The sequence below is a fragment of the Xenopus laevis genome, chromosome 9_10S, assembly GCF_017654675.1.
Source record: "Xenopus laevis strain J_2021 chromosome 9_10S, Xenopus_laevis_v10.1, whole genome shotgun sequence".
Classification (NCBI taxonomy): domain Eukaryota; kingdom Metazoa; phylum Chordata; class Amphibia; order Anura; family Pipidae; genus Xenopus; species Xenopus laevis.
Genome location: NC_054388.1, coordinates 100,211,820 through 100,235,940, shown reverse-complemented (window position 1 = coordinate 100,235,940; position 24,121 = coordinate 100,211,820). Strand labels below are relative to the sequence as shown.

The 24,121-nt window shown below is 40.4% G+C and overlaps 1 protein-coding gene across 3 annotated transcripts in view; it reads left to right on the top strand.

The window, feature by feature from the left end:
- The window catches only part of cramp1.S (cramped chromatin regulator homolog 1 S homeolog), a 50,634-nt gene that overhangs the window by 16,865 nt on the left and 9,648 nt on the right, over positions 1 to 24,121 (top strand). For all 3 annotated transcript variants that reach the window (XM_018239229.2, XM_018239228.2, XM_018239227.2), the window contains exons 4-18: positions 1,052 to 1,205; positions 2,092 to 2,175; positions 3,549 to 3,597; positions 4,162 to 4,256; positions 4,863 to 4,986; positions 5,644 to 5,725; positions 9,079 to 10,041; positions 11,277 to 11,457; positions 13,111 to 13,289; positions 14,452 to 14,520; positions 17,363 to 17,444; positions 19,385 to 19,480; positions 21,211 to 21,386; positions 22,613 to 22,675; positions 23,607 to 23,832. In XM_018239229.2, coding sequence (XP_018094718.1) covers positions 1,052 to 1,205; positions 2,092 to 2,175; positions 3,549 to 3,597; positions 4,162 to 4,256; positions 4,863 to 4,986; positions 5,644 to 5,725; positions 9,079 to 10,041; positions 11,277 to 11,457; positions 13,111 to 13,289; positions 14,452 to 14,520; positions 17,363 to 17,444; positions 19,385 to 19,480; positions 21,211 to 21,386; positions 22,613 to 22,675; positions 23,607 to 23,832 — 2,623 coding nt within the window. The remainder of the gene's footprint in view (positions 1 to 1,051; positions 1,206 to 2,091; positions 2,176 to 3,548; positions 3,598 to 4,161; positions 4,257 to 4,862; positions 4,987 to 5,643; positions 5,726 to 9,078; positions 10,042 to 11,276; positions 11,458 to 13,110; positions 13,290 to 14,451; positions 14,521 to 17,362; positions 17,445 to 19,384; positions 19,481 to 21,210; positions 21,387 to 22,612; positions 22,676 to 23,606; positions 23,833 to 24,121) is intronic.

The window sequence follows — 24,121 nt, the reverse complement described above, 5'->3', positions numbered from 1 at the left end:
TACCTATCCCTGGAAAGTTATCTCTGCTTGTTACTTTTTTTGTTTTGTTTATTCTTTTTTTTCAATGTTTTTTTCTTTTCCTAGGACTTTTATTACTTTTTTTTCATGTACTGCACCGTAACACTAATAATAATTTTTTGGAATAACCTTTTTTTTGGGGGGTGGGTTGATTATACTGCCTGTATCACTGTACATTGAGCTGTTGCTTTTACAATTGTAAATGTAAATTCTGTAATTGATTACCCTATATATCTATATACCTGGTTTGTACCACGCGTTCCGTATGCTTGATAAAGGGGCGTGGCCCCAAAACGTTGCACTTCCACCAAAACAATAAAGCAAGGGTTTCCCTGCAAACAAATGTCTTGAGTGCCGGTAAATGTTCTTCCTACAGCTTTACTGCTGAGGCCATGCTAAAGTTGGCATTTTAGTTTGTAAACCCTATTGTACTCTGTAATCCTTGTCTGTTATCCACCATTTATTCCCTGTTTGCTATAACTGCAGTAAAGCACTGTGTATCTTGACAGCGCTATATAAATAAATGATGATGATGATGATTTGCTTCAAAGTCTATACTGCACAAAAAATTATATAATTTAAAGGGATTGTGTCGAGATTTTTATAGTTTCGTTTTTATTTCTAAGTTACAGTTTACACTGCTAATAATTCACTCTACCATGTAAAATGTAATTACTAACAAGTATATTTTTTTTAGTTGTAATATTGGTGTGTAGGCGCCATCACAGGTCATTTTGCCTGGTCATGTGCTTTCAGAAAGAGCCAGTGCTGCACTATGAAACTGCTTTCTGGCAGGCTGTTGTTTTTCCTACTCACTGTAACTGAAGGAGTCTCAGTGGGACATGGATTTTTACTATTGAGTGCTGTTCTTGTATGTACCAGGGAGCTGCTATCTGATGCATTTGAAAAAAAAAAAAACATGTTTTCCCTTGACAGTATCCCTTTAATGTTCACTGCTCTTGAATTAGTTATGGCTTGGGCTTCATTAGTAATGGTGCAAGTGCTGACCAGCTGTACCTGCTTGTTGTCTCAGCATGGCAAGGACTTTGAAGCCATTCAGAACAACATTGCCCTCAAATACAAGAAGAAAGCCAAACCAGTCATCATGGTAAAGAATAAGGAGCAGGTTCGGCACTTCTACTACAGGACCTGGCACAAGATCTCCAAATATATAGACTTCAACAATGGTGAGATACAACTTCTCTTGGGGTTTGGGGCAGTTCTGTGTCCAGATTTATTGGGTTAGTCTGGAAATTACTAGCATGTGGCTGCCTTTAGTAACTATTGCCATCTCAGCAGATAATAGCGGCTTAGAGAAGCAAGTGACAGCTAATAATGTGGGGTTGGATTGAAGGTAAACTTGGAGTGCCAGGAAAACATTTACAATGAATCCGTGAGATTGGATGCCTGAGAACTTTCAGTGTAGATGGTCACACTGACTGGCAAGTGTTGCTGGAAAATTACAGGCTGCTATCTTCAGGGGCACCCACTGGCACCCATGTTTAATTTACTGTGATATGTACCTTTTACTCCAGACTGAGCAAATTATTGCCCTCCAGATGTAGGAGCTTTAACATTCTGTCTAACGGTAGCCATACATTCATACAGAGATCTGCTCGTTTGGGAGGTCACCAAACCCCAACTTGAGGGCAATATCTGGCTGATCCAATCGTGGGCACTAGGGCCCAACGATCGGATCACAACAAGGAGAATACGGGCGGTTGAATCGAGGACAAATGGAATTTTTAAACATGCCTGTTCAACATCTGCCCGACTTTCCAATTTTTTTTTATCAATCTGGGAACCTCGTCAGAGGACCCAATAAACTGCCGACTTAATCTGTCGGCAGCCTAAATCGTCACATATATGTAGACCGTTACTTGCTGGATTCTGCATCTCTGTGATTTTTCCCTTTCATTGCAGCCATTTGTTTTCTCTCATTGTATACCTTCACTCAAGTTTTGTTTCCCAGAAGGCATTGTTTCATTCCAGCCTCACTGCCCCTCCCCCTTCCAGTATTATGGTAATTTTTCTTTATACAGTTGTGTGTTAACTCTCATGTTTTGTGCACAGTGTTCTCTCGTGGCCTGAAGAAGTCCTCACAGGAACTGTATGGGCTGATCTGTTACGGGGAGCTCCGTAAGAAAATTGGAGGCTGTAAGTTATTTATTTGTTGTCTCACACTGTATAGGGGTTGTCCCTTATATTCTTGATGAACCAGTCTGAAGTGTCTGTACATTCTGTGTCATGTACTCATTAAAAGAGAAGGAAAGCTACTAAATCAGTTTATTGCTAATAGATTAGCCACAATAGTACAAGCTTTAAGAATATATTTATTCTGTAGAATGCTTTACCATACCTGAGTAAACAGCTCTAGAAGCTCTCTCTGGTTGTTTAGGATAGCAGCTGCCATATTAGCTTGGTGTAACATCACTTCCTGCCTTAGTCTCTCCCTGCTCACTCATAGCTCTGGGTTCAGATTACAGCGGGGAGGAGGGAGGGTGAGAGAGGGGCAAACTGAGCATGCTCAAGCCCTAGCCCTGGAGGTTTAAGCTGAAAACATGAAGTCTGATACAGAGGCCCATGTGTACACAATACAAGGGAACAAATGTGGTGTTTCTTTTGACAGAGGACTCAGAGAATCATTACTTTGAGGGTTTACTCGTGTATTTATATAGACCTTTCTGATAAAGCTTACTTAGTTTTTCCCTTTCCTTCTCCTTTAAAATTAATTCCGTAGGCTCACCACTTGTATACAAAATGATAGTTAATGATTTTATATTAATGGAATATAGCATTAGTGTTTGAGTGTTAAATAATATAGCATTAGATGAAACATATAAGAGTTATTAGACAGTGTAAAGAATTTGACCATCTTCTTAGCAGCCTTTTCTCATACTGGATAATGTATTTAACCTGGAGAGTCTTGTACAGGTATGGGATCCGTTATGCGGAAACCCGTTATCCAGAAAGCTCCGAATTACAAAAATGCGGTCTCCCATAGACTCTCTATTATAATAAAATATTTCACATTTTTAAAAAAGATTTCCTTTTTCTCTGTAATAATAAAACAGTAGCTTGTACTTGATCCCAACTAAGATATAATTAATCCTTATTGGAAGCAAAACCAGCCTATTGGGTTTATTTAATGTTTACATGATTTTCTACTAGACTTAAGGTATGAAGATCCAGATTATGGAAAGATCAGTTATCCAGAAAACCCCAGGTCCTGTACATATCTGTGCTAGTTCAAATCAAGGTAAAATGCCTGATAATCTGCCACTCACCAGGCCATAGACCCAACAAGCAGTGAAATAAAGCAAAGAACTGTGGGCATTTTACAGAATTTGGGCAGTAAGGGCTTGTAAATGAGTTAACGTCATCAAAAATAAATATTGCTTTTTCAGTATTGCTTTACATCTCTCTCACACCCAATAATTACCACCAGACGGATGCCCTGAGAAATTCTCTGACAAAATGTGCTTTGTTATAGAACATTTCTGAATCATGTGTCTTCCTTTGCTTCACAGGTATGGATGATAAGAATGCAACAAAGTTGAATGAACTAATACAGTTAGGGTAAGTTAATTAAGCCCTTCTCATAAACTGATTTATTTTTGTCAAATTAACTTACGCGACTAACAGCCATGTCCTGCTCTGTGAGTCGCCAAGCACTTTTGCTGGATATTATGGAGAATTTGCTAGTGCCATTGAGAAGATCCTTAAAATATGCTTAGATTATTGTTCCATGGCCAAAAAGGGCAGCTGACTGTTTTTTATCGACTTTCCCTTGGGTATAATCACTGAGTTACTTCCCCTTGAAATTTATTGAGCTAAAAGTCCAAGTCTGATCTGCGTAGTGGCAATGGTAAGACCTGTCCCTACCCAGAAGCACTGTATGTTACTGTACCCTACATTTAGGATATTCAATTGGTTAGGTGTACCCTTATATTAGCTGGAGCACAGTAACTCTCTCAGTGTCACAAGATAACCAGGTTTCTCTAGGACAGCTGCAGGGGTTTGTTTTGAACCCAGTTGGGACCAGGACGCATAAAATATATAAATCTGTAATTACAGTGGATTACAGGTGCTCTCTAGTCTAGAGTAGAATATAACCCCAGATTGTGTTGCTCACACCCACAGAGTAACCACAGTAAGGTACAAAGGAAGGAATCTGAGGATCAAGGCCCCAATGTGTAGAGCACTGAAGAAACTCTGTGACCCCGATGGAAAAACAGGTATTTTGAGTTGATTCTTTACAACATTCTGTCAGTTTGGCCTATAATATCTAGATCATCTTAAACTTATTATCTAGCTAAAAGCTACCAGCATTCCTTTCAAGTTACAGTAATATTTCATAGGGATGCGCCGAATCCAGGATTTGGTTCGGTATTCGGACATGATTCTGCCATTTGCAGCAGGATTGGAGTCGGCCGAATCCTTGGGCCTGGCCAAACCGAATCCAATTCCTTAAAATCATGTGACTTTTCTTCAACAAAACAAGGAAGTAAAAATATACGTCTTTCTCTCCCCCTCACTGATTAGCATATGCAAATTAGGGTTCGGATTCAGTTCGGTATTCGGGTGAATCTTTCACTAAGGATTCCAAAATAGTGGATTCTGTGCATCCCTAATATTTGATATTCTTATTAACAGGTGGAGACCAAGTAGTTTGCAAGAAGGATAAAAGAGACAAAATGTGGAGCTAAAGCTCCTAAACACTTCAGGCATTGGCAATGCAGATTATTGTTTTTTTCTGTTTAGAATAAAACCTGTTTCTGTATCTGAAACAAATAGGATAAACCTAGGATTGATATTCTATGAGTATTGCCTCTTCCTGCTAGGTTTAAGTGATGAAGAAGACCAGAAACCTGTTCGACTGCCTCTTAAAGTTCCGGTAGAACTTCAGCCTCGGAACAACCAAGCCTGGGCTCGAGTGCAGAGCCTGGCACAGAATCCGCGTCTCAGGTTGGAGAATTGACAGACCCGTGCTTTTCTTTTTCTTATGTTCTATTTTTGACTCTCTTTAAAGGGATACTGTCATGGGAAAACATGGGGATAGACATATTGTCAGTTTCCCAGCTGCCCCCAGTCATGTGACTTGTGCCTGCACTTTAGGATGGAACTACTTTCTGGCAGGCTGTTATTTCTCCTACTTTATGTAACTGAATGTCTCAGTGGGACCTGGATTTTACTATTGAGTGCTGTTCTTAGATCTACCAGGCAGCGGTTATCTTGTGTTAGGGAGCTGCTATCTCGTTACCTTCCCATTGTTTTGTTGTTAGGCTGCTGGGGAGGGGGTTGATATCACTCCAATTTGCAGTACAGCAGTAAAGAGTGATGGAAGTTTGGTGATGGGGCAGCTGGTAAACTGACAATATGTCCAGCCCCATTTCAGATTTCAAAAATTGAATATAAAAAAAATCTGTTTGCTCTTTTGAGAAATTGATTTCAGTGCAGAATTCTGCTGGGGCAGCACTATCAACTGATGTGTTTTGAAAAAAAAAAAACATGTTTTTCTATGTCAGTATCCTTTTAAGGCTCTAATGCTTTCTTTGCCACTGATTTTATCCGGCTGTGCTTTGTTTCTTCTCCATCCCTTTTTTACTTCTCCTCTCTCCTCAGGATGATTGTAGAACTGCACAGAAAGGTCTCCAGCCTCATAGAGTTCCTCAAGCAGAAGTGGGCCCTTAAAGAGGTCCAGATTGTATCCTTTCTCACGTCATTCTAGTGGTCCTAACGTAATTGTTATGTGCTATGCTGCAGAATAGATGCAGCAGAGTCACTGTCCAGTCCAGCATGTTTTGAAAAGCTGGTACAGGTATCTCTACTCAACCTGTTTGTACAAAAGCCCAGCTATCATGCCGTTACTAGTTTAATTACCGAAAATCCCCAGATCCGAGCTGTCCATTACAAATGATTGTTACATTTACAGAGTTCAGGGAATGGGGGAGTTTCAATAACCAGGGAAATGCTGTGAGATTTAAATGAGAAGTAAACTTTTAAAATAATGAATGTAGAATTGATGAGGGGGGGGGGGATGCTATTCTAAGCAAGTAGTCAAGGAAGTTGTCCGGAGAAAGAGGCTGCTGTGATGTTCTTCTGCTTAGGGAGAAAATTAGAAACTTTTCTCAAATCTTTCCTAAGCAGAAGAACAACAGAGCAGCCTCTTTCTCCCGACAACTTCCTTGACTACTTGGTGGTCAGACTGGTGGGAAAATGACCAGCAGGTGGTGCTGTTGTAACATAATTCATTCATATTAACAGTACATGTATCCTATCTTGGAATAAAAACAAAATAAGCAATGAATGTACATTACAAAATTTCTTAAAACAGCCCCCTCATCAGTTTTACATTCACTTATTTTAAAGGTTTACTAGTCCTTAAATATTAACATTTTCCTGATATTGTTATTCTATTACTCTATACACTTCATAAATGCAATAGCAAATGCTATTCGAATATAAATCAAAGCAGAAAAAGCAGGCACTATGTACTTGTATGTATGTAGGTTTTATTTAAAGGGTAACTCCACCCAAATAATAAAAAATACATTGATACTGAAAGAAAATATTCTAAGCAGTTTTTCTTTTGACATTTAAGGGGTTCCAACACTTTTTTTCAGTTCAGTTGGTTTCAGATTGTTCCCCCGCACTAAAGACTTTTTCCAATTACTTTCTATTTGTGACCCGTTGTCTAATATTGAAGTGTAAAGTATCATTCTAAAGCAGCTCTGGGGAGAAAATGTTTTAAAGGCAAAGTCTGAGGATGGTGTGCTTCATATCCTATTATTCAAGATAAGGAATTTGGCTTACTTTGAGGCAGCTTGGGAGTGGATGCACCCTGAAACAGTAAGTGGTGTGCAGAAGAAAAAATGTTTTTTGTTTTTTGGTCCCATTATGAGCTACATCCATACAAAAATTGCATTCTGTTCCATGGAAAATATTACTTAAAGGAGTTGTTCGCCTTCCAAACACTTTTTTCAGTTGTTTTAGATTGTTTTAGAATTGTTTTAGATTGTTTTAGAATTAAAGACTTTTTTCAATTACTTGCCATTATTTATTTTTTAATGTTTTTCCAAAATCTAAGTTTAAAGTTAAATGTTCGTGTCTCTGGTGTTTGAGTCTGGCAGCTCAGTAATTCAGGTGCAGATTCTAAACTGTTACAATTTTGCGACACAGTTAATAAATTTCTCAGCAGCATCTCTGGAGTATTAGCAACTATTGTATCAATTCTAACAGCTGCCTGTAATGAAACCCAGAGATTCTGCTCAGCAGGGACAAAGATAAGAAATGTATCAACTATATGTATCAGTTTAGAACAGTTTTCAGGGTCGGCGACCCTCCTCCCAGAGCTGCTTCAGAAGGTGAAAAAAGACACTTGACACTTCAATATTAGAAAAATGGTGACACATAGAAAATAGAAAGTGATCAGAAAAAGTCATTATTTCTGGTGATCTATCTGAAAACAACAGTTGTTTGAAGGTGAATCACCCCTTTAAATGTTGATTTATGAGAAAATGTATATTGCTATATTTAACAAACAACTATTTCTTGAATGTAAAGAATGAAACAAGAGGGTGATTTAGACAATCTGTTTGTTGACAGTGTCTTGAGATCTGCTGATCGCCAGCTAAAGGTCTACTGGCAAATCCTCATCTACCTTTTGGGCACCCCTACGGTAAACTGTTCTAAATGGATACATTTAGTTGATACATTTCTTATCTTTGTCCCTGCTGAGCAGAATCTCTGGGTTTCATTACAGGCAGCTGTTAGAACTGATGCAATAGTTACTAATACTCCAGAGATGCTGCTGAGAAATGTATTAACTAAATGTTGTAACCGTTCAGAAACTTCACCTGAATTACTGAGCTGCCAGACTGAAATACCAGAGACAGGGACATTGAACTTTAAACTTAGATTTTGGAAAAACTGGAAAAAATAAGAAATGGAAAGTAACTGAAAAAAAGTGAACAACTCTTTTAGAAACTTGTAATCATTTAAAAGATATTTATCAAAATAATTTAGTATAGGCCTGTCCCAACTACGTGTCATTGAAACATGTGTGTTGTTGTCATCCCTCCTCAAGCCAACACTCAAACTCCCACAATGCCTTGCATTATTTTTAGTTAATGAGAATTCAACCTTTTTCCAAAAAAAAAAACACTCATCCCCCTCCGCATAGCTGTCCCCGGGGAAATGCTCCTAACTTTATACTTACCTCTCGGCGCAGATTCAGGCATCGGAGTACCACTCAGCCATCTTCCGGGTCTTCGGTTAGTGGAGGAGGGGGAGACCGCAAAGCAGCACATGCGCAGTTGGAACTTTTTGCCTGTTTGCGACGACTGCGAATGCGCTGAAATGGACAGAAATCAAATGGACAGAAATTGCCAAAATGCCGGAAGAAGACACGAAGACCCGGAAGATGGCTGCGTGGAACTCCGATGCCTGAATCTGCGCTGAGGGGTAAGTATAAAGTTAGGGGCATTTCCTTGGGGGGCAGCTATTCTGGAGGGGGAGGAGGGAGGGGTGGTCTACATGGGATAGAGTCCTGCAGCGGATCGGGTACCCGCAGGTTATCCATAAAAACCTGCGGTACCCTGCAGGTTGCAGGTATAGACGCGGGTCAGCAGTTCTGCAGGTTTGCAGGTTGGGCCGCGGGTCTTCTCAATATCGATTTTTACTCTTTTTTTCCCTGATCACGCCTACTTCCGATGATGTCACTTCCGGTTTACAATGACAGCACTTCCGGATTCTTGATGGTCAACGGGTCTGGGTTGCGAATAAGGTACTTGCGAGTCGGGTAGGGGGTTGAAGCGGGTAAAAATGCGGGTATGGGTTCCAAAAAAATGGACCCACGCAGGATTTTAACATGGGGGTGTGTGGTAGGATTTTTTTTTTTTTTTTAAACGGTTGAATTCTCTTTTAACAGCAGTGACAAACAAGAATGACAAAGAATCCATTTGTGCTGTTCATTGATGATTCTCTGTCGTGTACATCATATTGAGTATGTTTAGATCACTTGAGACTGTTTGCTTTCCTTGACTGCTCAACTCTTAGCGTAAAACTCTGGAGGATCATCATCTTAAAGAGCTGGGACCCCCGGAGTCAGAAGATGAATTGTTCCTCTTTCCAGTAGAAGCAGCACAATTATCTTCCTTGCCTGGTGTGGCCAGAGTAGTTCACTCCAAGGCCAACTGCACAGTTCATTGGCAAGAGACAACAAAGTGCAAACAGAGTATTAAAGACACTCATTTGCTGCCTCCTGCTCAGATTCTGGGCATCCAAACTGGGCAGGGGACGGCCAGGGTGCAGTTAAAGTGTCTGAAAGGAGGGACAGGTGCTAATAAGGGCAGCAAAATAAATGGTGGGGCAGATGCTCAGCCTGATAGGACGCAAGTAACAGAGGATGGCTCTTTAGAGAATGCAGTGTCTACAGGTGTTTCCCTTAGTCCAAAGAATCCTGATGAGTCTCCTCCAGAGCACGTGGACTCTCCTGCAGATGCACCTTATGAAGAATTGGCCAGTAGGCAACCTGATGTAGAGGAGCTATCACTGCTTGATCCCTTACCCCGTTACCTAAAGTCCTGCCAGGACCTCATTATACCAGAGGAAAACGAATGCACAGACATCTCTCCTACATCTCCCGAAACTCTCCATTCAAGCACTATGGAGGTTTCCCCGAGCCAGCAACACATAGAATTACAGACTACAGCTGGTGGCCCACCCGATAATTGCACTACAGAAACGTCCGGCACAGATTCTCAGGAGAAGGAGCCCTCCCAAGACGGTGCTAATCAACTTATTGAGCAGCTACGCCAGGTGGGCTGGAACCAACGGACTTCTGAAAATCTGACACTAGCCGAGGTCTACCTCATGCTGGGCAAGCCAGGCAAATTACAGCTAGAGTATGAATGGTTGGCACCCTCCAGTGCAGATGGTTCAGCCCACACCAAGTGCCACAAGCAGAGACTTCTAAACTGCCTTCTACGCCTCATCTCAACAGAAGCTAACCACAAAGCCGTAAGTAAAATCCTGAAATAAATGTCAGTTCTTATGTAGATGTAGAAACCTTGCTACCAATTTAAAGGAGAACTAAACTGAACTTTCAGCTTGTCAGTAGCAGCAATGGTCCAGGATCTCAAACTTGTCACAGGGGGTCAGTATCTTGGAAAGTGTCTGTGACACTCACATGCTCAGTGGGCTCTGAGCAGCTGTTGAGAAGCTAAGCTTAGGGCTCGTCACTAATTATCCAGCAGAAAATGAGGTTTGTCTGTAATATAAGCTGATGCTACAGGGCCAATTATTAAATTCTGATGCTAATTGCACTGGTTTCTGTGCTGCCATGTAGTAATTATCTGTATTAATTACTAATCAGCCTTATATTGTGACATTTCTATTCTATGTGTACTGTATATTGTGAGTGGGTCCCTAAGCTCAGTAAGTGACAGCAGCACAGAGCATGTGCAGTGAATCAGCAGAAAAGAAGATCGGGAGCTACTGGGGCATCTTTGGAGACACAGATCTTTACTGCTAAAGGGATGTGGTTGCCTTGGGCTGGTACAGAAGCCCAAAACATAATGTACAACATTTCTAGCCTACTTTATTAGTTAAGGTTTAGTTGTACTTTAAAGATTACAGTAGAAACTCTCATTTTTGCTGTTTTCAGGGGGCCAGGAAAAAATAGTGTAAAATCCGGGAGAATATTAAATCAGGGCAATGTGTTAAAGCATATTCAAAGGCTAAATGCAGAGGAGTTCTACTTCGTACAATTGACTGTGTTAATTACACAGGATAAGTATTGCAGCATTTATGTTACACTATTGGGGGAATTTGCAAGGTCTCTCTGACAGTCAAACGCACAGACTGATTTTAGGTGCAGACTAATTGGACTTCACTATTTACAGACAGAACCATGGCAGCACCTCAAATAAATGAAAGGGATGATTCCCTTTTAGTTTGTTATAGAATGGCTAACTATAAGCAACTTTTCAATTGGCCTTCTTTTTAATAATTTTTTAAATATATGCCTTCTTCTTCTGACTCTTTCCAGCTTTCAAAAGAGGGTCACTGACCCCATTTGAAAACAAATGCTCTGTAAGGCTACAAATGTATTGTTATTGCTACTTTTATTACTCATTTTTTTCATGTTCTCCTCTATTCATATTCAAGTCTCTTGTTCCAATTAATGCATAGTTGCTGGGGTAATTAGGCTGTTTGTAGTGTTAAAGATCATTATGTTTTGGTTTGTATCCAAGTCCTTGCAGACTCCAGAAACCACTTCAGTTGCCACTTCTCCTATGAAACTTCCAGCCCAAGATCAGACGTCGACACCTTCAGGGAAGGTCATCACACTGTTGTCCAGAAATCCCAGTTGCTTACAGTCACAACCCACACCCCAGATCCATCCTCACTTCCCCACTACATCGAGCACCCCAGGTGAATGCAGGCATTTGCTGTCCATAATCTGTTTCCCAGTGCTATGGAATGATAAATCACTGTTCTGTTCTGGAGTCAATTAAAGAAAGTTCAAAGCTGGGAAAATTCTGTAGTCCAGGGTAGAGTCCTGTAGCGGGTCGGGTAATAATGCGGAATAAGAGGAGGCTTTTCAGGTGCGGGTATAGCCACAGGTCGGGTTGCAGGTATCATCTAAATTTCTTATCTTATGTAATATTGTCTATATTTTACTCCTTTTAACGTTTTACAAAACTTGTTTCTGTCCCACCCACTTTTGGTGACGTCACTTCCGATTTGCAGCACCATCACTTCCTGTTTGGTGGTTGGCGGGTTGCGGGTCGGGTTGCCACCCAGCCGGTATAACACCTGCCAAGGCCGGGGCTGGTATTACAAATTTACCGGCAATGTAGTTGCCAGTAATTTGTAATACCCTTAAAAAAAGCCTTTGGCCCGTCCCCAATTCGATCAGAACTTACTTTTTTTTTTCAGCCTTCTGGCCATCGTGCAATGTTTCCCCACCCCCTTTTGCATCCTGGTATGTGGTTCCACCCCTTTTGTCACAGACCACCCCCTTTTGCATCACGGACTGCCCCCTTTTGTTCCCGCCCCCTCACCGGCCGGTAAACTTTTTCAGGAAAAAAGTTTAGTTGCGGATAAGGCAGTTGCAGGCCCGGGTTGGGTAGCAGATCAAAGTGGGTAAATATGCGGGGTTGCGGTTTGGGTTCAGGTCTTAGAAATTGGTTCCGCGCAGGACTCTAGTCCAGGGTTCATCTAGTAGTTTGAGGAAACAATAACATGAATTCTTATTCTACACATTAGCTTGCTTGGGGAATCCACAATTCAGAATGGTGTTAGAGCTTAGGGCTGTGTCTGAACTCTTAACACCCCTATATTATAGAATAGTGGCTGTTCAGAGCATTCAAATACATTCTGACATATTGATCTACTCTGATAAATATATCAACTGAGTTGCTTGGAATCCTACAGGATTTTCCAGTGTGAATTTTTATCTATCCGCTCTAGTAAGTGCCATAAGCCTTACGGTATAGCCGTTTGATTCCTTATAAGATATAAGTAAACTTTTAAAATAAGTGAATGTAAATTAATGTGCTAATTTAAGAAATTTTGTAATGTTCATTCATTTCTTATTTTGTTTTTATTCCAAGATATTAAAGGATACATGTACTGTTAATGTGAATGAATTTTGTTACAACAGCGCCACCTGCTGGTCGGTTTCTGACCAGTCTGACACCAAGTAGTCAAGGAAGTTGTCAGGAGAAAGAAAGAGGCTGCTTGGATGTTCTTCTGTTTAGGAAAGATGTGAGAAAGGTTTCTAATTTTTTTCCTAAGCAGAAGAACATCAGAGCAGCCTCTTTCTTTCTCCTGACAACTTCCTTGACTACTTGGTGGTCAGACTGGTGGGAAACTGACCAGCATTTGGCGCTGTTGTAACAAAATCCATTCATATTAACATATATATCTTGGGGAAAAAAAGAAAATAAATAATGATTGTAAATGACAAAAGTGCTTAACATAGCCCCCTCATCAGTTTTACATTCACTTTTTTAAAGGTTTACTTCTCATTTATATACATCACTGCTCACTTCTAGTATTTATAACTAAGGTTCTTAATAGGTTTCCGGAACCTGCCACGTCCATTGTTAGTTGGTAATCCCTTGAGGTCTGTGACCAGCACCACAGATGGAGGAGTGTTTGCAGTGCCCACCATGAGGCCACCCAACAGCCGCCATTCAAAAGTTTCTCCTGGCAAAGAATCCGGCAGTCCAGTCCGTCATTCGTTGGATGCTATCAGTGTGAGTTCCTCTAGCAGAGTTCTACTTGATTGTTTGTCATAACTTGTCGCTCTTCATGCTGAGTTCTGGATCCGATTTTGATTGATAGGAAGGTCTAATACGTCTTTTAGGGGGGCTCCCTTTCTTAGCAGGATAACTCAAATAACCAACTCCAGCACAAACAAAATGTAACAAAATAACAGACTCTGGCAAACACCCTGCATGCAGAGAAACAGTATTTCCATCAGAGCTGGTTATTTTTAAAGAGTGAGCACCTGGGTTAAGGGTGCAACCCCCCCCTACAAATTATATATTAGACCTAGCTGTCAATCAAAAAAACTACCACTTACTGCATGAAGACAGAATGAAGAGAGACAGGTTGCTCAGAGGGGGAGAGTGAAGAGTAACTTGATTTTATAAACGGTACAGAATATTTAATTGATTATATTTAGAAAGTTTCTTAATTCAGCAAGATGAAGCTTATATTACATTTTCATTTTTCGAGATAGATCCCCTTTAAGCCTGTTCCAACCTTGTACAAAAATCTATTTCCGTTTTCCTTGGGTTAATAACTCAAAAGATATCTTGTGTGTATCTTTTTAAACAATAGGAACGAGGAAAACAGGTACCGGCACACAGGTGCGATTCAAGTAGGGGACTTAACCTTCGTCAGGGAGTTGCCCCCGAAACGTTGTGTCGACTTAATAAACACGTAAGGGTTAAGTCCCCTACTTGAATCGCACCTGTGTGCCGGTACCTGTTTTCCTCGTTCCTGTCGTATTGCGGAAGTGCCGACTTCCTAGGGTCCGAGCACCGGGTCTATTACTTCATAGGGCTCGGGTGTGCACGTGAGTGTGTTTGCATATCTTTTTAAACAATACCTTCTTCTAGTGTATTTCTCACAGCTGTAGCCATTGAATTCTTGATGCCACTTAAAGTGATCAGTGCTTAATGAAGGTGTATTTTCGATTCACTTGTAGGCTTAATGAAGGTGTGGCAGCCATTGTTTTTATGTGGCGATTTTTTTAGGAAGATCTGTCCTGGAAGATAATGCCCGGCTGCAAATTATTTGTTTATTAAAAGAAATATAATTTATGTTTTAAAGTTGCCACCTGACTTCTTCCACCTGTCCACGTATTACCATTTAAAAGGCAATCTCTTAACCATCTAAATGTCCTTTCAGCCTGAATTCTTTTTGCCGAAGTCTAAGAAGCCAAGAAGCAGACACCCAAGGAAACCCTTAGTTGTCCAGGTAAGGTCAGATCAGAATAAGAAATGAGGAAAACTGTATATTTTAGGGGCCTTACACGTGGGTGTTTTAGTTTTCATTCCTCTAGTGACCTTAGATGTGTTCTATAGCATGGGAATCCATGAGTTTATTAACAGCATTAAAGGGATACTGTCATGGGAAAACATGTTTTTTTTTCAAAATGCATCAGTTAATAGTGCCGCTCCAGCAGAATTCTACACTGAAATAAATTTTTCAAAAGAGCAAATAGATTTTGTTATATTCAATTTTGAAATCTGACATGGGGCTAGACATATTGTCAATTTCCCAGCTGCCTCAAGTCATGTGACTTTAAAAGGTCATATATAAAAGCTTATATAAGGTCGAGATCAGGCCTTGTGACTAGATGCATTAAAAAACTTCCACAGTACTAGTCCCTTTTGTGCAAATTTGGATACACTAAATGTACAAAGTGTCGCAGTCTAAAGTACATATAATCTTTCAGCCCTTGTAGTTAGTATATCTCAATCATTTCTGTTTTTTCCAAAAATGTAGATGTTCTAACATCAAACAGTTTATAAATTTGAAACACCTTAGTATGTTCCAACATTTTGATAAAATGCCCTAAACTAAAGGCTGGATTAAATAAGAACGGTGTGAGTGTTCCTTTTTTGTATTAGCCTATTTGTTTTTTGATTCCATAATTTATAGGTGAATTGTATCGTTTTTGGTAAATTACTCGTATCCCATTTTGTTTCTTTGCCCCAAAATAATGTGCAAGGGTGTGTCGGAGCAGAGACACACCCTAGCAATTTCCGCCCATTTTGTAAAGTCCTCTTTTTGTGTTAAATAGATTATATGGAGCATATCAGTCTCCATATAATATTTATGGAGGCCTGGGAATCCCAAACCTCCCTGTGATTGGCTGGTTTGTAATATTTCTCCTTTCACTCTATGGCGTTTCCGTCCCCAAATGAATCTCATTCACTTTGAAAATTGTCTGGTTTCCCTACGTGGAATGGGAATAGGTAATGTTTCGAAGAAATACAATATCTTGGGTAGCACATTCATTTTTATAGCAGCCATCCTGCCAAACCATGAGAGATTGTATTTCTGCCAAGTGCTTAAGTCAGTGTGTAATTTCCTCCATAATGGGGCAAAATTGGTTTTATACATGGTTTCATATTTAGTTGTTAGATGTGTCCCCAAGTATTTTATGTTTTCTTTTCGACCAATTGTAGTTAAAGTTTAGTTTTAGTAATTTTAGTTGATGATCTGTCCTATGTACTGAGAGAGTTTCTGTTTTTGTCTTGTTAATTTTGTACCCTGATAGTTGTCCAAATTTATCTATGGTTTGGTGGAGATTTGGTTAGGGATGTTAGTGGTTTCGTGATTGTTATAAGGACATTGTCTGCATATAAGCAAATTTTATATTCCATCTTGCTTATTTTAATTCCTGCTATATTTGGGTTATTGCTTATATGGGCTGCTAATGGGTCAGTGCTAAGGACAAATAAAAGTGGGGACAAGGGGCACCCCTGTCGCGTCCTGTTACTTATGTTCAATGGTTGGGAGAGTAGCCCTGCAGTCTTAAGAATAGCTGTCGTTTGGGAATATAGTGATCCTAGTGCTCTCATGAAAGAACCATGAAAGCCTATGGTTTCTAGAGTAGCAAACATAAAGCCCCAGTCCAGACAGTCAAATGCCTTCTCTGCGTTTAAACTTAGCAATATGGCCTCTTCTGACGTTCTATTTAGGTTATCAACCAAGTCAATAATTCGCCTGTTGTCTCCCGCTTGTCTATTCTTAATAAACCCTACCTGGTCTGTGTGGATCAAGCGCGGCAGGATTCGATTCAACCTATTTGCTAGGATCTTGGTGAAAATTTAGGAGGGATATAGGGCGATAATTCACACAAGATGTATGATCTTTCCCTTCCTTTGGAAGTACAGTGATATATGATTTTAATGTCTCCCTATGAATGGGAGTCCCTTGTAGATAGTTATTGAAGAGGCATTGCGTAGTTGGCAGGAGTTCACTTAAAAATACTTTATAATATTTATATGTCTGGCTGTCTGGTCCTGGGTCTTTTAAAAGCATAGCTTTTTAATAGTGCTTGTACCCACAGCACCAGGCTGAACTGCCAAATGCTGCTTCCTGCTGCCTCCTTTCCCAGGTTGTGCAGTAGGGATGTGTGGGTCGGGTAAAATCTAACCCTAACCTGCCCTCCCTCACCCTGCGCCTGACTTCCGGGTTCCTTTTATAGACCCGCGCCCGACCCACCCCGGTGAGACGTCACGAAAGGGGCGGGGTGAAAAAAGTTGGAAGCCGGCAGTGCAAGGTGGCACGCAGGGAGAGCAGGAAGAAGAGCTCAACCCAGATGCGCCCGCCACCCGCAAATGGAGGTGCAGGGTCGGCCTGAACCCGCCTGACCCGTGGGTAAACCCACAGGTCCCGCGGGTATCGGCCGGCACACACATCACTACTGTGCAGGGGAGCTGGCAGCACTCAGCACTGTAGGATAGGAAGCAATCGGCAGCTAGGCTGACCTGATAGGGAACTGAAGCATGTCTTTGCTTGTGTGACTACAGGGCTGTGATTGGCTGACCCTACTGTGCTTCTGGCAGGGACTGTTAGGACACGCCCACCCCTCATTTGAAACACCAAAGGGACCAGAGAACACCTAACGGGAGCTCCACTAAAGTGTCTATTTTTAAAGTGTCAATATTCATTCACAACCAAAAGTAAAACCAGCACCATATAGTATTCATTATTGCCTACAAAATTTGTTTTTTTTTTTTATTTATCCTATATGTCAGGAATCTTTAGATCATTGGTTGATTTGCATTGCTTTCTTAAATTACAGAGGACTCTCCTACCAAGACCTTCTGGTAGCTCCTCCCAACATGTGTGCTCCTTCTCTATCCTTTCCAACTCCTCGGTGGCAGGTAATTCTCTTAATTTTCTTTAATTATTAAACCCAAGTTTCTCTTGTTTAAAGACGTATGTAATTATAGTAGACGCAAGAGCAAAACGTATTGTAAAAAATGTTATATCTTGATATATATCAAATATTATTATGTTATATCTTGTTGCATCAGAGTTGGTTACATTAATTTATACATGGGAAGGCACATTTATTAAAGTTTTTTTAAACTTTATTAAATTTGAATAGACTCGAAATTCGACTGGGGGGTTATTTATAAAATTCTGACAATTTTCACCGACTTGAAAAACTCAAATCAAATTCAACTAAACTCCATTCAAGTTTTTTCTCCGAAAAAGAACTCGAATGTCAGGAAAGCTACTAACATGTCCAAATTGGTCCCTGGACCTCTCCCATTGACTTATACATTAGTTCGGCAGGTTTTAGGTGGCGAATAGTCGAATTCAAGTTCTTGAAGGGCCAGAGTATGATAAATCTCAGAAATTTAAATTAAAACTCGAATCAAGTTTGGAATAATTCACAATTCGAATTTAAGAGTTTTGACCATAAATTTTTTTTTTGAAAATTCTTATTTTAAATTCGAACCTTAATAAATATGCCCCTTATAGTGTTACTATTGGATGAGGACAGTTTACCTGGCCCTGATTTCCACCAGGGACGCCATACCTTGTTAAATTAATGTGGAATACTTTTAGATTTATAAGTAAATGTGATCAGAGAAATTCAGAGGTCACTAATTTTATCCACGAGTCCCATCCAGTGCTTTATTGCACATTCCTTGGTATAAAACAATAAAACACAAAACCAAAGTCTTGCACGCATAGTGGTCACTAAATGGTCTACTATTCCCAGAAAACCCACGGGGGGGGGGCAAGTACTTGTGGGAAGTCAAGTCAAATTGGTGCATTAGGTAAAATACATTCCAGCCTTAAGAGTGCAAAGCAGTACTGTAGTAAAGGTATGGGACCTGTTATCCAGAATGCTCTGGACCAGGGGTTTTCCGGATAAGGGATCTTTCCATAATTAGCATCTTCATTCCTTAAAGTGATGTAAAGGCAAAAAAATAAAATCACATTTTAACTTTCTTTAATGAACAAGAAACCTATCTCCAATATACTTTAATTAAAAAATGTGTATCGTTTTTATAAGAAACCTGACTGAATGCAGTGAAATTTCCCCTTCATTTTACTTGCTCTGACAGCTGCAGGTAGGAAACGGTCCCTAACTGCTCTGCAAGGAAACCATCATACTTTCAAGTGACTTTACTTCCCAGAACTGGAGCAGCTTTGTTTGTTTCCCTGTAACAACTTTGTAGATTTGTATCCACAGACCCAGTGCAGTCTGTATATTGTTATTATCAATCAGTCTTGCTGCATCAGCTTCTATGGCAGATATTATTTGACTTGTGCTGTTTTAATAATTTATGATGATCCCAACTGAAGCCCAGACCACACTGAGCATGTGCGTAGTCTTGGTCTTGCAAAGATGTATAACAAAGTTACAAGATGACAGCCCCCTGTGGCCAACTTTGAAAGCATAAATCATTTGTTTAATTGGGCTTCTGGTGCAGTAAGTTCATGTTTATGTTTAGTATACAAAATACAGCATTTCTAACATTATTCTATTTTAGACTTTAAGTCTACTAGAAAATCATATATTAAACAAACCGGATAATCTGGTTTTGCTTCCAATAAGGATTAATTATATGTTATAAATAAACCTAAAAGAAGGGGTGTGCGCCCATCGTGTAAAATTATATCAGCACCTTTATTCAAATGGAGATATATTTCCCTTACAATTTAACAGAGTATGATCACTCATTAGAAAAGTCTTGTTAAATATGTTCCCAACGCGTTTCACTGTGTCGCTGATTTTCTCGAGGTTGGCTTTGCTCGTAATAAAAACTCTAGAGACTGGACTAATTTTTTGTTTTCTTTTCAGGTAGAGGCTCTTTCCGCCCCATCCACTCATCCCTTGGCAGTACATCTGTATCACATATTGTCCCCAAAGGTTTGCCCACCCCCAACCCTTTGTCTAGTGAGTATCTTCAATACAACAACAATATTGGGTCCTTCGATAAGACGCACTGTCACAAACGTGTATTTGTATGTAAGAGTTGTTGCTGTTGTTTTTTAACACTTATGTATATTGCAAAAGTCATGTGGGAATCAATGGCTCCAGAATAAATGCTCACTTGCACTAGGTCATGAGTTGTGCATCAATGTGTGTGTAAATGGCCCTGGGAAAAAAAAATTATTAGGGGCATATTTATCAAGGGTCGAATATCAAATTGAAAAAACTTCGAATTAGAATTCAAAAAGACCAACCGAAATTAAGTTGAAGTTTTTTTTTTGGGTCGAATAAGTCCCTTTTTCAATAAAATGTTATATTTTCAATAAAATAGGTCCATATTCGGCCGAATTCGAATCAAAGGAATTTCGCATTCTACCGAATTTGAATCGAAGTTTTTCAAAGTCCACCAAGTTGGTTCTAGGAGGTCCCCCATAGGCTAAAACAGCAATTTGGCATGTTTTGGATGGCAAAAGGTCGAAGTCAAAATTTTTTTTTTTTTTTTTAAATTCAAATCGAATTTGGACTATTCCCTAGTTGAAGTACACAGAAAATAGCTCGAAATTCGAATTTTTTTCAATCGAAAATTCACCTCGACCTTTGATAAATCTGCCTCTTAATTTGATTATCAATTGCAAATGTATAAATCTGCTCCCTTTGTAAAAGCAAAGGCTCCCATGAGGGGGCTAACAGGGCTTTCGGGCCGCTCTGCATAGCAGTTACTATATAAGCTATTTAAAGGGGTGGTTCACCTTTAAGTTAGCTTTTAGGGGGTTATTTATCAGAGTCCGAATTTATCTCAATATTTTCTGCTACAAATTCTCATCAAATCCGCTCAGGTTTTTAATGCTTAGTTCTTTATTACATTTTCCCGAAAATATGCTTTGCGGGAAAAGAAAATCAGATTCTCGTGATTTTTTTTCGACTTTTCCATCTATTTTCACGATTTTTTCTGAATTTTCACCAGAAAACTTTGGGGTATTGCACGAAACCCAGCGACATTCAAAAAATCATCGGGACTTCTCCCATTGACTTATTTGCAACCTTGACAGCTCTGATATGCTGCATTTTCAGATTCGGACTTCGTGATTTTTGCATTCAGAGTTTAGTAAATAACCCCCTTAGTATGTTATAGCATGGCAAATTCTAAGCAACTTTTCAATTGATCTTCATTATTTCTTTTCTGTAGTTTTTTTAAATTATTTGCATATTGCATATAAAAACAAATGCTCTGTAAGGCTACAAATGTATTGTTATTGCTACTTTTTATTACCTATCTTTCTATTCAGGCCTCTCCTATTCATATTCCAGTCTCTTATTCATACCAATGTATGGTTGCTAGGGGAATTTGGACCTGCTGAAATTGAAAACTGGAGAGCTGCTGAATAAAAATCTAAATAACTCAACAACCACAAATAATAAAACATGAAACCCAATTGCAAATTGTCTCAGAATATCACTTTCTATATTATAGTTGACTCAAAGGTGAACCACCCCTTTAATTTCTGTAATGAGGTGGTGGTAGATAGTGATCAGATATCATCTTATTCAAAACACAACTTGCTGCCAAAAGTTAGTAAGGGTCAATTATGAGCACCAAGTTGTTGTGTGTGTGTGTGTGTGTGTGTTTTTTCAGATCATTCCAACAAAATTGCTACTGTTACTGGCTTTAGAATGAGTGATGTTTTTCCTTGTAGGTGCCATTGATCTGGCGGCTAAGTCTGCAGGTATTATACCAGGTGGCAGCGTTGAGACAGATCGTTTGTCAGGAATAAGCCCTCTGCCAGCCGATGGGATAACTGGGATATCTCAGCCTGCCGCTAGCCAAGGAACCAGTACAGAATCCATACCATCTGTGACAGGATCTACTGAGGTTTGAACTATGTTTTATCTTCACCTACCCAATCTCTAGATTTTTGTGGTACTGTTGGGCCAACAGTTGGATTATAATGTGGGCCTTATGGAGACCCGTTGGGACAGGACTGTATTTATACCCCAAGGGAATTTTTGAGCCTGTCTGATATCTGGCAGAAAGTCGGGTAAACTGTCGGTAGGACCTTATACATGGGCCAATAAGCTGCCATCTTGATCAGGATCTGTTTTTTTAAAACAGTAGAACCCCGAATTTACGTCTTTCAAGGGACTGTGAAAAAAAAAACGTAAAATCCGGGAAAATGTAAAATAAGGGAAAGATGTTAAGGATACAGAAATGTGTAGGAGTCTTTTTTTTATTTTGAAACAGCGTTAGTAGCTTAGTTATTTAACATGCTTCAGCAACAAAGTAAAGCTATTTCACCATCTTTGTGACTTTCTCCCGTTCCTTCCTTTTCCAGTCTTGTGCGCTGGTCCCTTTCTCTGCCTTACCGTACTGCTTGTTTTCCCACCTTCTCTTACACAGCAGCCACTACACTGTCTTTTCCTGGTCCCTTCAGCCTGCCTCTCCAGATGGCTTTCAGCTCTTTCCCCCTCTTTCTCCAGAACACTAGCCGTTTCTGTATCTACTCACAATATTGTGCCCCCGGGTCTCTGTATCCTAATTGCTTTATTGCAGTAGAAAGCAAAATCTGCAGCATGGGTTGTCATGTACTGCCAGTGTTGTAGATTTTACATTTTCTTTTCTGATCTTGTGTTGTCTGATAGCGTGCAGCCCAGAAGGATCCAACCGGCAGGCTGCGGAAAATGGATAAAGGGCTAATGGCACTAACCTAATGGGACTTTGCTCCCCCCCAGCCAGTCTTCAGATATTGGGCATAGGATTGTGTTTCTGTGGCATCTAACTAGGGATGCACCGAATCCAGGATTCGGTTCAGGATTCAGCCTTTTCCAGCAGGATTCGGATTAGGCCGAATCCTTCTGTCCGGCCGAACCGAATTTGCATATGCAAATTAGGGACGGGGAGGGAAATTGCGTGACTTTTTGTCAGAAAACAAAGAAGTAAAAAATGTTTTCCCCTTCCCACCCCTAATTTGCATATGCAAATTAGGGTTCGGTTCGGTATTCGGCCAAATCCAAAAAAGTGGATTCGGTGCATCCCTACATCTAACTATGTTTAAAGTATCTTGATTTCTTCACATTTTATTTTTTTTTGTGTGTCCCTAGGACCCTATTCCATTTATGGCTCTTTCCGCAGCACCTGTGCAGGAGCCAAGCGAGTCGTTCCAGGTATAAAAAGCTTTCATACCTCTCTTGGAAGAATAAATAATGTGAAATAACACTTCTATTTTTGGTCTATGCAGAGTGCTGCCATGCTCACTAACTGTTGTTAAGGTTTCTGTAAAAGAATCATCATCCTTAAAGTAAAAAAAAAAAATTGCATCAATTCCCCCTCCAAAGGCTCACAGTAATCAAACCCCTTCCTCGTCTTGTTGTATTGTAAAGTGCTGGATTCTGTGGTAGATTCTGCTTTCCATAGTGTCAATGTGTGCACCACACACCGAGGGACTTCAAGTCCCAGGAGCTAGAGTCCTGCAGCGGGTTGGGTACCGCGTGTTACCTGCAAAAACCTGCGGGCTGCTGGTAGAAGTTCCGGGTTTTTACTCCTTTTTTCTGATCACGTCAACTTCCGATGAAGTAATTTCCGTTTTACAATGACAGCACTTCCTGATACTTGATGGTCAGCGGGTCCGGGTTACAGATAAGGTACTTGCGGGTCCAAGAATGCGAGTTGCAGATTGCAGGTTGTGGGTACGGGTCAGGTACGGGTTGCAAAAAATGGACCCGCGCAGGACTCTACCAGGAGCCATCACTTCACAATATAAACCTAAAGCTGGTCATAAACTGTGGTCCCCAATAGTGATGTTCAGGCCGAGAAAACCCACACCCACATTTCCCCCGCCAGTGACATCACAAAAGGGGCAGGAGTATGCCTATAAAACCGGAAGCCCACAGTGCATTGTAAGGTCGTGGGAGAGCAGGCAAAAGAGCTCAATCCGGACCCACCTGTGACTTGAAAACCTGCCTGACCTGCAGGTTTTGGGCGGCCAGCACATAACTAGTCCTTAACCAGTGGCTCGCAATGTTGCTCCCTCACTAACAAATGCCTGAAATCATCCCCTGTTGCAGTTGTATTATCAACACAAACTCTCTGTTTCAGCCATCAGCTGTCCTGTCCCTGCCTGAGCTTTCCCAGAATCCCCAGCAGAATGGCCCATCAAATTGTACCCCTAGCAGCGCTGGTAGCTGCCTTTCCCCTCCTAATGTATCTGCTTTGCTGGACATCTCTCTTCCTGGACCACCAGATGACGTCCTGTCACACGGAGGAACTTCCACACATATCAGTGACTCAATCATTGAAATAGCCATTAGCTCTGGGCAGTTTGGTGAGTTTCTTATAAATTGTTAAAAATAAATTGTTTTCATTTTTGTTTGTGATTGAAAGTGTTCCTTAAAGGAGAAGGAAAGGCTAAAACTCAGTAAGTTTTATCAGAAAGGTCTATAAATAAAGCAGTCAACCCTCAAAGTAATGCTGTTCTGAGTCCTCTGTCAAAACACCAAATTTGTTTCCTTCTGTTGTGTACACATGGGCTTCTGTATCGGACTTCCTGTTTTCAGCTTAAACCTCCAGGGCTAGGGCTTGAGTATGCTCAGTTTGCTCCTCTCTCCCTCCCT